Below are 12,083 nucleotides of genomic sequence, written 5' to 3'. Positions count from 1 at the left end.
TTTTGATGCAGCCCAGGATACGGTTGGCCAAAATTTTTCCTTATGTCCAGTCCAACTCTGCCCCTCTCCAGTTTACACCCATTACCCCTCGTCCTATCCCTACAGCGCGTCTATTTCTCCTCCGAGGCTCATCAGCCGGGACCAACCCATCCACGGGACTGTCGAACCCTCCTCTCTGCCCCCGGCAACCCTGCTTTGCTCCCTCCCGGCTCTCTCTGTCCCCCTCCGGGCGGCCGCGGGAGCGGCGGGTTCGGCTTGGCTGCGGTCCCCGGGTCCCGCTGACGCCCGGCGGTCAGACCCGAAGCTTCTCCCTCATTTCGCTCTCCCCGAGGGCGATGTCGCCGCCGGCAGCGGGACGGGACGGGGCGGCTCAGAGGGAAGGGAGAGGTGGGGCGGCGCCTCCCGTCCCGCAGCCCCAGCGAGGCCTCGCGGAATCGCTTCAGTTGGAAAAAAAAAAGCATTTAAGGTCATCGAGGCCAAGTGAATTCCTGGGATGCTAAGATAGATGTGGTCCTGCGGAGAGAGATTCGGGGGTGCTGGTGGGGGAGAAGTGGGGCTTCTACCTGGGATGCATCAGGAGAGTGGTCAGAGGGCGAGGGAAGGGGTGCTGTCCCTCTGCTCCTCTCTTGTGAGACCTCACCTGGAGTACTGTGTCCAGTTCTGGAAACCTCAGCTCAGGAAGGACATGGATCTGTTGCAGCGGGTCCAGAGGACGGCTACAAAGACGCTCAGAGGGCTGGAGCATCTCCCCTATGAGGACAGGCTGAGAGAGTTGGGCTTGTTCTGCCTGGAGAAGACTCCAAAGAAACCTTATAGCAACCTTCCAGTACCTAAAGGGGCTACAGGAAACCTGAAAGAGGGGCTCTTTGTCAAGGGGTGCAGTGTTAGAATGAGGGGTAATGGTTTCCAGCTGAAAGAGAAGAGGTTAGATTAGATATCAGGAAGAATTTTTTTAGAGTGGTGAGGCACTGGAACAGGTTGCCCAGAGAAGTCTTGGATGCCCCACCCTGGAAGTGCTAAAGGCCAGGTCGGAGCAACACTAATTTTATTTATTGAGTGTTTTTTTAGGTGCTATGATCACACAATGTATTATTTCTGTCTTGAGATGATATCTTGTTCTTCAGTGGGTTGTTCCTCGGTTTTCCTAAAACCTGTATGTAACTGAACTTGGGATTGTGAAATAAGGAATACAGTTTTTTATTACAGCTTTATGCAGAACTTCTAGTAAACAAGGCAGGCTTCATCTCACGAGAAAAAATACCACTTCAATGCTTTTATGTTACCCAGGCTCAAAGATAGAGGTAGTAAATCAAAAGCTGTTGCATTTAAACACCTGATCTCAAACACTGATTCAGGCTCTCTCTCTGAGGAACACACACACATGGAGAGCACACACCTGAATGCTCTTTTAGCTGGAAATGCCACAAGTTAGCTGCTGCCTATTCAGCTGCTTTACAAAGCAAACAAGCTCACTTTCTTCGCAGAGCACTTTGTAATCACTGAGCTCAAAGGGAGGATTTCTTACTAGGATGATTTTCAAGACAGCAGCAGAAGCCTTCTGTTTTTCAACCTCATTAAATTAAGCGTGTGTGGCATGTTCCACCTTAATCAAAAGAACACTCCCCAAAACATAACCACTTTCCATTTATTCAGCATTTCCAGTGATTAAATTTTAACATCATTAACTATTGGTTTTCTCCAGAATCTGATCTTAGGGAATCTTTTACCACTGATTTCAATAGGCATATGACCATCTCATTGGCCTATATCAGAATTATTTTTCAAAATAGGAAAAAAAGTCAGTTCTAAAATTGTCATTATTTGGCTGCCAAGAGCTTCTCAACAGATTGTATTTCCAGTTGCTAGAGTTGATCTTTATTCAGCTCTGAATATGCCCTTTCACCCTAAACTGTGGTGACTTGTTAATGATAATGGATAGGTAATTTTCCAAGTTTCCTTGTTCTATAGGCAGTTTGCACATTCCACTTAAAAAAGGCTTGAGAAAATGCAGTACACTGTGTTACATACAGGTCACCTCCACCATAAGTTTTCCTCAATAAAAGCCGTTTTTACTTTTGCATTAATGTTACATGCTGAGGTCTATTCCTTGAAAGATCTTTTATGTTCACGTCATGAATGTTCTGTTGAAGATATATTTCTATGGTTGGGAGTGTGAAATCCAATTTAGTCTGGTAAATATAGTACCAACATGCCACTGTAATTACAAAAATTTTCTGCAGGTGTTCTGGCCTTCGTGCTGCCCCTCCATGATCCCTATATTGCTGAGGTTATGTGTGTCAACTCATTTATGTTTTTTGCCCTGTACTTGAACACACATCTGTGGGATTTTTCCATAGGACATATACCTGTGCATGATCTCAGCAGCAGCATAACCTCTGGAAAAGGATTTGATGGAACAGAACTAGAAAAAAATTAGTTCAAGTCAAGGTTTGCCACAGTATTCCTGATTAGTATCTACACATTTATTTGGCAGCAAGTTTTTACACAAAGGTGAACCTCTGTAATATTTGGAAGAGAAATTTGTCCTTTAAACTAATATAAAAGGAGAGATGGAAGAAAAGAGATTGAAAGAGCTATGCAGAACCAATATGCAAAAAAAAAAAATTACCTAGGCTATGTAACCTGAGATTATCAGCAGTGTGGAAGGTCAAGACAAGAAAACTGAATTTGTGTCAGGAAAAATGGAATGATAAACAGGGGAAGGAGCTACATCTGAACCAGCATTTTGTAACTGCTTAAGTACTGTGAACAGCACAGTGACCATTGTCACTGTGGAGTGTATTCTTGTAAATGCCTCCACCTTTTAGTATATTGTGTGGCTTGTAACTATGTTCAAACAACATACTTCAGGCCTGATCCTGCTCTCTAAAGAAACTAGTAACAAAGACCTCAGTGTAAGTATCTTTTTCAGCAGTACACAGGTGTATGTGTTTGGAAGGATGTCTGCCTGCAATGTGGAAATGTAATAAATTGTGCAAATATATTGTTTTACTTTCAATTTTTAGTATACAGAATTGGCTAGCTAAAAATAAGAGTATTAATTACCTGTACAGGTATACTCTTGGATTTTATTAATGGAAACACACAGTAAGCGGCTTAAACCCAGCTGTGCTTCAAATTCTAGTTGCCTACTAGGGCAAGAATTTGTCTTAACAAATGACCTGGTAATAGGGCAATGGAATTATAAAGGTCAAATATTATAAATAATGTGGCCAAAGGCCACATTATAGAGGCATATTCAGTTACAATCTTATTTTAAGTATAGAGATAGATTTACATTAATCCCTAAAAAAAAAAAAATATTGCATAGTTTTACAGGTAAGCCTTTATATTGTGGAATTCCTTTTGCAAGCACAAGTAGGAGAACAAAGCAGTGGAAATGTAGGAACGAAGGACAAGTCAGTCAGCAATGAACAGGGCAATGAGAGGGCACAGCAGGACCGCAGCACCATTCATGCACTCAGTTGTGCACACAGCTTCTCCCCAGTTCCTCACATTTTCTGGTGGCAGCGTGGGAGTTTGGGAGAGGCATGCATTCCCAGCCTTTCTTTTAGGGGAGTAGAAATTATTTGAGTTTTAGTCACAGAGGGGGGTAGAAGGGAGTGAAGTCTGTGGGTACTAAAGCTGTTCTAGTCAATAATAAATAAACTAATTAATTTTGGTATTTAACAGGTTTGAGTTGGAGCAGCTTTCCAAACCACCTCACAAAATGCCTACACACGGGGTTACGTACAAGTTGAGGCTGGGGGTTGGGGCAGGAATGCAAAGTTGAAGAGAGCTGAGGAAACAGAGACACAACCACAAACTGCATCCTTGCTTATATTTAAGTTATAGACTGAGGAAGCAGAACAGTCCTCTACACTGCAGGCTCATTCAAACCTTCCATCCATTGCAAGGCCTGTGAACGTCTAGTTCACATTATATAAAACATACTTCATTATGTTAATGTCACCTTCATGGAGGCAATGGGGGTGAATGACTGTCCAGAAAATGGTTCATGAGTTTTAGTAGATGTTCACTTTCCAACCAAGACAAACAGTCTGAATTTGAAGTTTAATTGTAAAATGAAAGAGAATCTTAGACTAGATCTAGCTCCACTGAAGATGTAAGATTTTGCTGTAGGCTTCAGGGAGGATCCTGACACAGTTCCTATTGATTGTTGCACTCACAAAAAAAAAAAAAATAGATTTGGTGAATGGGAAAAACATCTTTTAATGCCATTTTCTTTTTACATGTTATCATGGAGTTTATTTTAAGCATAACTGCTTTTAATTTATAGGTTTATCTAAGATTCTGCATTATTATTCATCCCTAGAGATGAATAGGGATGTAAATTAGGTGCATCAACAGTAATTTATTAGCATTCTGCAAGATGATATTTATTAATTTGTCTTTAAATACAAACACAGTTTTAAAACCTACAAAAGCACATTGCTTACAAAATGTGGTGTGAACCAAAACACATGAAGTGTTTGGTTCATTATCTGGAAAAATGCTGACATGTAGGAGCTTCCTTAAGTAATTTATCAAATGCCAAACTCATTAAGAATTCTTGGGCCAAACTCTCTTGAGGCAAATATAGGATTCCTGTCTCTATATTAATAAATCAAAAGGCCCTAAGGATGTATTTTTTCTGTTAAAAGTTGCCCTTTTAATTTGCTTATGAGTACACAAACATTATAGCTATAACTATGACTTACTTTCCATTTCTGGCCTGCATTGATAGCGATATCAGAGAATATTTTTGTTCTAGGTTTTAGTATGTAACAACTTGAATTATCTGCCATACAAATTTTAAAAAACATGCAAATGAAGCATATAAACAGCGATCTTTTTTGATTGCTAGGTTATCACTGTTTCTTTATAATGGTTAAATATTTTACTGGTAATACGATGGATTGTTCTTTAATTTTTAAACCAAGTCACTGTTTTTAAGGAGATTGATGAGTAGACAACAGTCTCATTAGTAAAGATAAATTTCACTGCATGTGCTGTTTTTCTTTATAAGCAATTAGACTGAAAACAGCAAAAGTTTAAAGATTTGTCACACAAAGCAGTAGAGTAACCTTTGCGGGGGTTGGGGTATATATGTCACTTATTTTCATTATATAAACCAATGTAACAATCCATCCTTTTTGTAATGAAATGAAGATGGCTTGAAATAAAAAAGTTTTCAGGCAAGAATTTTAGTTCTGAAAGAATTTCCATGATAAGGAAAATAGTGGCCACAGCGAGGTCAATGGCAAAAAAATACACCACCAATTTGTATGTATGTTATAAAAAGATAATGAACACAAATTTTCAAACTGGAAAGCAGAGGAAGAAACCATTATGAATAGTTAAAATATGCAGTATCTTGATTTTTTAATAAATATGGAGACTTACTCTACAGCTAGAAAACAACCATTTTCTTATTTGTGAAAACTGAAAAATGGATATAAAATAGAATCTTTCATATCAGAAACAGCTCTAGGTATTTTTAATAAAGGCACAAATAGCTTGAACTCTTAAGCCTTTTCCTAATCATGCTTCATATTTATAATATATATTTAAAATAAATCATAGAATCATAGATCAAAAATAAATAAATGACAAAAGTTCAAAGACATTATTATGATTCTACTGTATGCTCTGGAGATTTACTACAGGTACATACAGACCTCAGTTGTGGTGTTTCTCAATGACTTATAGTGTAATCAGAGTCCATTCCTTGACAACAGTTTAATGGACAAAAGACAGACTTTTCAGCAAGATAAAAAATGTTTCATTTGAACCCACTATTTTTTTTAATAAATTAATTCATCTGTTCTCAAAACCCTAATGTGCTTCTTTCCGATGAAACGGGAGCAGTGATAGTTCTTAACTGGAAGTTTTTAAATAAAGGCAAGAGGAACACTGAGAAATTCTGAAGTTTGATAGGTAGCCACAATCCAAAATTTTATAACAGTGGAAACACAGACATTAACCAGCTTTCAACAGCTTAGCAGAAAACCAGTAAGTAGAAATAAATGAAGGCTAAATTATACCTTGTTCAAAAGGGTTTATATTTTACTTTTTAAACATGCCAATATTTAAAAAGAAATTCTGAAGAACAATAAATGACATAATCTTTACTAAATTTGCAAAAGTTACATTATAAAGCATAACTGAGGCTATTTTATTTTTTTCCCCCTGCAGAGTACTGTAGCCGTCCAAGGTAAAAAAACAGAGTCGGGTGAAAGAAAACTAATTTTAATTCTTCAGATTAAATCATATCCACAGTAATGTTCAGTTCCATTGGCATGAGCAGTCTACAGGCTCTTGAAAGACATACATAATTTCAGTGCCATTTCCTGAGCAGCGCAGTGGTATGGTGAGATTACGTGTTCCGATTTCTCGGCAACATTTACAAAATCTTAAATGGCTATCAATATTGACATTGAAAATTGTTGCAGATGGGCATTTTCCATCACAAGAAGCCACATTTATCTATAAATAAAAGAATAAACTGAAGTTAGAGATCTCAGATTTTGTTATAAAGATGTGACATTTCAAACATCTTTGTGATTAAAACCCATTTTTACATTTGAAAAGGACTCCAGTCTTAAAAATTATTTTATCCTCTAAAATTCAGAGCTAAGCTTTCTTTCACTGTTACATTACACCAAGAGTCTTCTTTCCTGATACTGTGACAGAAAAGAAACAGATACTTTTTAATTAAAACTTAAGCAGAGCTGAAATGCTGGGAACTCAAGAATGGCCATGTTAGATCTTGTTATTTTTGACATAGTTTCAAATCTGTTTTCTTAAGCAAGTGAGGCATATGAAAGATGCTTTGATCCACTTCTTTCCAAACAGCCTGTGAATAAATGGGCCATATCCAAACAAATTAGACCAAAAGGTAACTCTTAGAGCTTTCCTGATATTTAGTAGGGGAATAAAAAGACCTTGTTCTAAGCACTACTATTCTCAGTTATTATTTAATTAAATGTAATTCTACTCTGTGCTATCCGAAGTTTGGCAGCATTAATCTGGCCAAAGACATAGTTCCAAACCAGCCATTGCAGGTACCACCATTCAATGGGCCAAATTCATGCGACTGAAATAGAATCTGTGGTGATATTTTGCTTCTTTTCTTACAACTGCTTGTGTTCTTGAACAGAATCTTACCAGAGGCCTTTTGAAAGTCTTGAGATACTGTGTTAATTGCTTCTCCTTTAAGTGCTACATGAAATGCACATTTGCTGCTTGGACATGTCCTGGGTTTTATAGGTGAGGCTACAGCAAAGCTGAGAAATAAGATGTCTTAAGCAGACCCATAAGTAAATTGGATCATGAATGTATGATTTGGAGATACATGCTATGTGGAGGAGAACACTTGGAGACTAAAGGTCTTCAAAGTGGAGAGCAGCAGCATTTCTATCACATCCTAAGTGGAAGCATACCTATTCCTCTTTTAGAGTGGGATGTTATTTCATGGTGAAGAGTTCAGTGCCTTTGTTAGTTACAAGCAATTATGCTATATCATTTTCCTCTGAAGCCAGATGTTTTTCCAGGTAGGAATGCTCAGTGTTTCAATCACAAGAACAGCTAATTTTATGCCATTTACTAGTGGGATAACATTCCTAGGGTCAAAGGTCTGCTTTTGAAAGACAGCAACATTCTTTTGTTGCTTGCTGATAGCTATAACCTACTTCTTAATATTTGGCATGGTATGCCCAGAGAGAAACATCGGTCTTTTATGCTTACCGGGCTTTGACTTATACAATCATTTTTTCTTATGGTTGTCCTGATTGTCATTTTCTGGCAAATCCTTTCTTCCTTTTTGCCTGACAAAACACAGAAAATGCATACTGAATCAATACATTTTTTGTACTGTGTTTGCTACTTAAAAAGTGGAACTGTTAACATAATTTTAATAATTAAATTCATAAATACTTCCTGTGCATTATTATTGATTTTATAGCTGGCACATATGAAGTATCAAATGGCCCACTGAGCTATGCAGATTTTATAAACATTAAAACAATAATATGATTTTAAATTGCACATATGGCAAGATGAATATAAGCAACTAGAAAAAAGGTGTCTGGAGTAATACTGAATACTATTAAAATTAATTCTGTTTTAATAGGAATACTGAATGTGAATAAGATTCTGATTCTGTATGTTAGAAAACATTCAGAATTTAACATTTGATAAGGTAAAGCAGTTAATGTGTTTACAACTGTGATGTTATCTTGAATGTTTAGTATTTAAGTAGAACTATATAATTTGAATGGAATTCCTTCAAGGGAGCTTTGAAAGAGAGGAATGCAAATATTTGCTGCATACATTGCAGTTTTTACCATGAGAACTGAAGCTGTAGCACTGAGTCAGCATATGGATCTAGGATTAGGGAAATACTGCATTTTTAAGTACATTCTGGAATATATTGATAGTTTTTTCTTTTATTTGAAAAACAAAGCTATCGAGTGCAATTTTTAACATAATAAAAATTCTATTAGGGTACTGAAACAGCTAAATGTACAGTCTTTCATGCTGCGCTCCGTACCAGGCTGTTTGTTATTAGTATGTGTATAACAGCAGTTATTTAGGTCTCCTGTTCATCACCCATCAAAATCTTTTATTAGTTTTCCACACAACCATTCTGGACATTTAATATGTAAAACAAGCACTATTCAGCAGTTCCTCCACCTTCAGCACATGCATTTGTATTTGTGGTTGGGTATACACAAGAACAACATTTCTCTTCCCCAGGAGCTTGTGAGATAAGCTTGTGAGATAAGCTTGTGAGATAAGATAAATGAGTTCTGAGTAGCTGAGATATTCTGCAACCACAACTCTGGGGGTTGTTTAAAAATTAGGCTGGCTGCAGAGTAGAATTAGAATTTAATCTACGCATTGCATGAACAAACAAGATTCTGTTACTGAACTAGTACATCACTGTACAATTGAAGCTGTTAGCCTACAGCATCTTGGTTGTTGCTCAGAAACACTTAAGTAAAAGAAGTCCTGTGATATTTCCACCAAAAAGTGCTTGCCAGCATAAATATATGTAGACAATGCAATCTCTGTACTTCTACAAATCATATAGAGAGATATATGACATTTCAGCATATAAGGTGCTGATGTCTAGTGAAAACTCTGTTGCTATATTTTTCTCTCACTTTCAACAGTCAAGAATATCTGCATTCATTATTACGTGCACCTTTTTTACTCACTCCTTATTCCAATAAGGAGTTTCTGTGTCTTACCTATCTGTAAAGGCAAAGAATTATGGTCAAAATGCAATAGTTCTGTAACATTCTGTAATTTCTGGTGTAAAGAGTATTTATTAATGCATGATTGCAGTTCTATGCTCCCCCTCCCCCAACATTTGCATAACTTTGTAAAACATATTATTCGTGACAAAAAAAGATATACAGCATAAATCCATATCTGCAAGGGTGAGACTGGGTAGCTATGCACACTCTTGCTCTATCTTAAAATAAAAACAGTTCAGTGATTCAATTCAGAGACCTGGGATCAGATTGAAAATCTCTTGGTAGCAGTATTCAGGATGATGATGCTTTTTAAAGTAACATTTCTTGTTTCAACTACTCTGTACAGTAATTTCACGTATTAAAACCAATTTCAGAAAGGAATAGGAGGAAGAACCATCTGCAGCATATACCAGAAACGGATGAACCTAATTCTGACAGGTGCTGAGCAGTGAACCCTAACCAGGCTATAGAAAAACACTGATCTCAGAGGCCAACAGGGGCTCAGCATCTTTCAGTATCAGGCCCAATACCATTAACTGCATGGTAATATTTAATAAAGATGACAGCTATACGTGTATATCAAGCAGTGCTTCCACTATTATTAAAAAAAAGAAAATACATTATTAAAAGTAATACCTGGTTCACAATTAATACTATTGGTAGGCACTACTGGACTAATGGCAAAGGGTAATAGACCCAATCCAGAACCTGGCAGAATCATTAGGAATATAAGTTTCTCATTAAATAAAAACATTTTTATATAAAAGACATTTAATTAATTCTTACACTGCCAACTGCATTTTTTCTATTAGAAAAAGATGATGAACTTTCTTAATTTAGAAACTCTGCAGCTGCTTCAAGTCTTACTAAAGATGGCCTAGACTTTATTAGTCTCTGGTTAACACAAAACTGGAATGATGCTTCCTTGTAAACCAAACTTTTGCAATGAGTCTCTCTATGGCAAGGTAAGAATTAAATATATGCACTCACTTTGCATGCATTGAATCAAGCTCTTTCAAAGAGATTATTTGTTCCCATTAAGACCCCAAGGTGTTGCAAGCTCTACTTCTAAGTACTCTTTTTATCTGCTTCACCACAGGGCACATGCTCTTAGTTAAAAAATAAAACAAATTTTAAATAAAAATAAAATAGCATATAATTGTATGAATTATATCCATGTTTTTAGCAGCCACCTCAGCAAGTGTTTCTGAAGTATAACAATGCCTTTTCTGAGGCCAAGAAATACAGCCAAAATTATAGATCTTCCTGGTCAACAGAAAACCAGTAGCAAATAATTCTTTTGACTAATAAAGCAAATCTAACCGGGGGCAGTAGTTAAATGCTTTTCAACATAGCTTATCACATTTGAAAAATAATATTGATTAGTCAGATTTTAAGCAAAATTCTGGTGTGTTACTTTTCTATGCTGATTCTCTGACAATAAAAAATTTATTCTGTTGCATTAAAATAGCTTTTATTTTCTTTGTTTGGGATACAATAGAACAACAATACTTGCAGTTCACTTTCAAAGCTTTACATAACTTGGGAACTTAAGTATTGTTCTGTATTTGATAGATTTGAATATTTCTTGTTATATCACCAAAGTATTTACAATATAGTGCACTTCTGAGTTTTTAATAACTATGTAATATATGGTCTTAAGTCAGTGACTTCCTGGTCAATATTATTAAGTAAAATGTTTGTCTAAAAAAATTCCAAAGATTAATTTGCTTATATATTTTAACCTTAGTATTGGATACAAAAAAAGACCAAATAAGAGGGGGAGGCTTTTCTGTAGCATTCAACAAGCTCTTGCTCTGCACAATTAGTTTTATACAACAGTGGTTTATTTTTATGTATACATAAATATATACTTGGATAGTAAAACTTTTCCTAGTCAAAACTGCAGATAAAATCAGTTTGTTCTTCACTGACTTTTAAAATTGCATAAGTTATGAAACCTTTATATAAGCTTGCAGCACAATACACACTCAGAGAATGTGAATGTATTACCAGATATTAAAAAGTCAATTTTATATAAGGATTGCTGTAGGTATTATTATAATTTTTCCACATTTGGGATTTAAAAAATTATATTGTGGTATTTTTGCCCTAGAAGGTGCATACTAGAATAAATCGGTATAGAATAAATCGGTAAGTTTGGAGTCATCTTTCAAAACATCGTCAAATTAGAAATAAATTTGAGGGGGGAAAACCCTTATCTTTTATGGTGAAAATCTTATAAGCAGTATTTTAGAGTCAGGGTAGCAATAAAGAGAATTATTTCATTATTTTACTCAAGATAACTTTTTATCTTACACAGGTTATATTTGGAGAGATTTGGTTATACTCCAGAACAATAATGTTAAAAATCACAAGTCAGCAGCCAAATGAAGCAAGACTTTTTAAGAGGAGTAGTTAGGTAATTAAAAGAATTTTATGTGATTTGTGGGGGCTGCATGCTTTTTCTTTCTTTATGTCCCAGCAAGTGAGGTTAAAAAAACAAGCCCTCCAAAACCAAAGCCAAACTAGCACATATTGCAGCCTTCATCACTTACAGGTCTTGCAGCAGCCATCGTTATACATCTGCACAATGCCTCCATTCTAGAAAAATAAAGAGACAACATATCAAAAAAGACTGTGCCCGATGCAAATGTAAATTGTATCTCAAGACGTTCCATGTTTTAAAGATGTCCAACTAATAAAAAATAGTGTCACTGAAATCAAGGGAATTACAAAGATATGAGTCAGCTGAAGATGTGGTTCAGAAATTCGTTGACATTGAAAATGAAATTGTTGCTGCTTATCTGATCTTGT

General features: G+C 36.3%; 1 protein-coding gene across 1 annotated transcript in view; it reads right to left on the bottom strand.

Moving 5' to 3' along the window:
* Nucleotides 1-5,350: 5,350 nt before the first annotated feature.
* OTOGL (otogelin like) overlaps nt 5,351-12,083 on the bottom strand; it is an 85,173-nt gene continuing 78,440 nt past the window's right edge. Inside the window, exons 51-54 of the mRNA XM_054066936.1 lie at nt 11,825-11,870; nt 9,903-9,974; nt 7,750-7,829; nt 5,351-6,489 (exon numbers count right to left, since the gene is read on the bottom strand). Of these exons, the coding sequence (XP_053922911.1) occupies nt 6,289-6,489; nt 7,750-7,829; nt 9,903-9,974; nt 11,825-11,870 (399 nt within the window). The 3' untranslated portion in view covers nt 5,351-6,288. The remainder of the gene's footprint in view (nt 6,490-7,749; nt 7,830-9,902; nt 9,975-11,824; nt 11,871-12,083) is intronic.

This window comes from Cuculus canorus, chromosome 1 (genome assembly GCF_017976375.1).
Source record: "Cuculus canorus isolate bCucCan1 chromosome 1, bCucCan1.pri, whole genome shotgun sequence".
Lineage (NCBI taxonomy): Eukaryota > Metazoa > Chordata > Aves > Cuculiformes > Cuculidae > Cuculus > Cuculus canorus.
The sequence above is the reverse complement of the archived record's forward strand: the minus strand, read 5'-3'. Positions and strand labels throughout refer to the sequence as shown.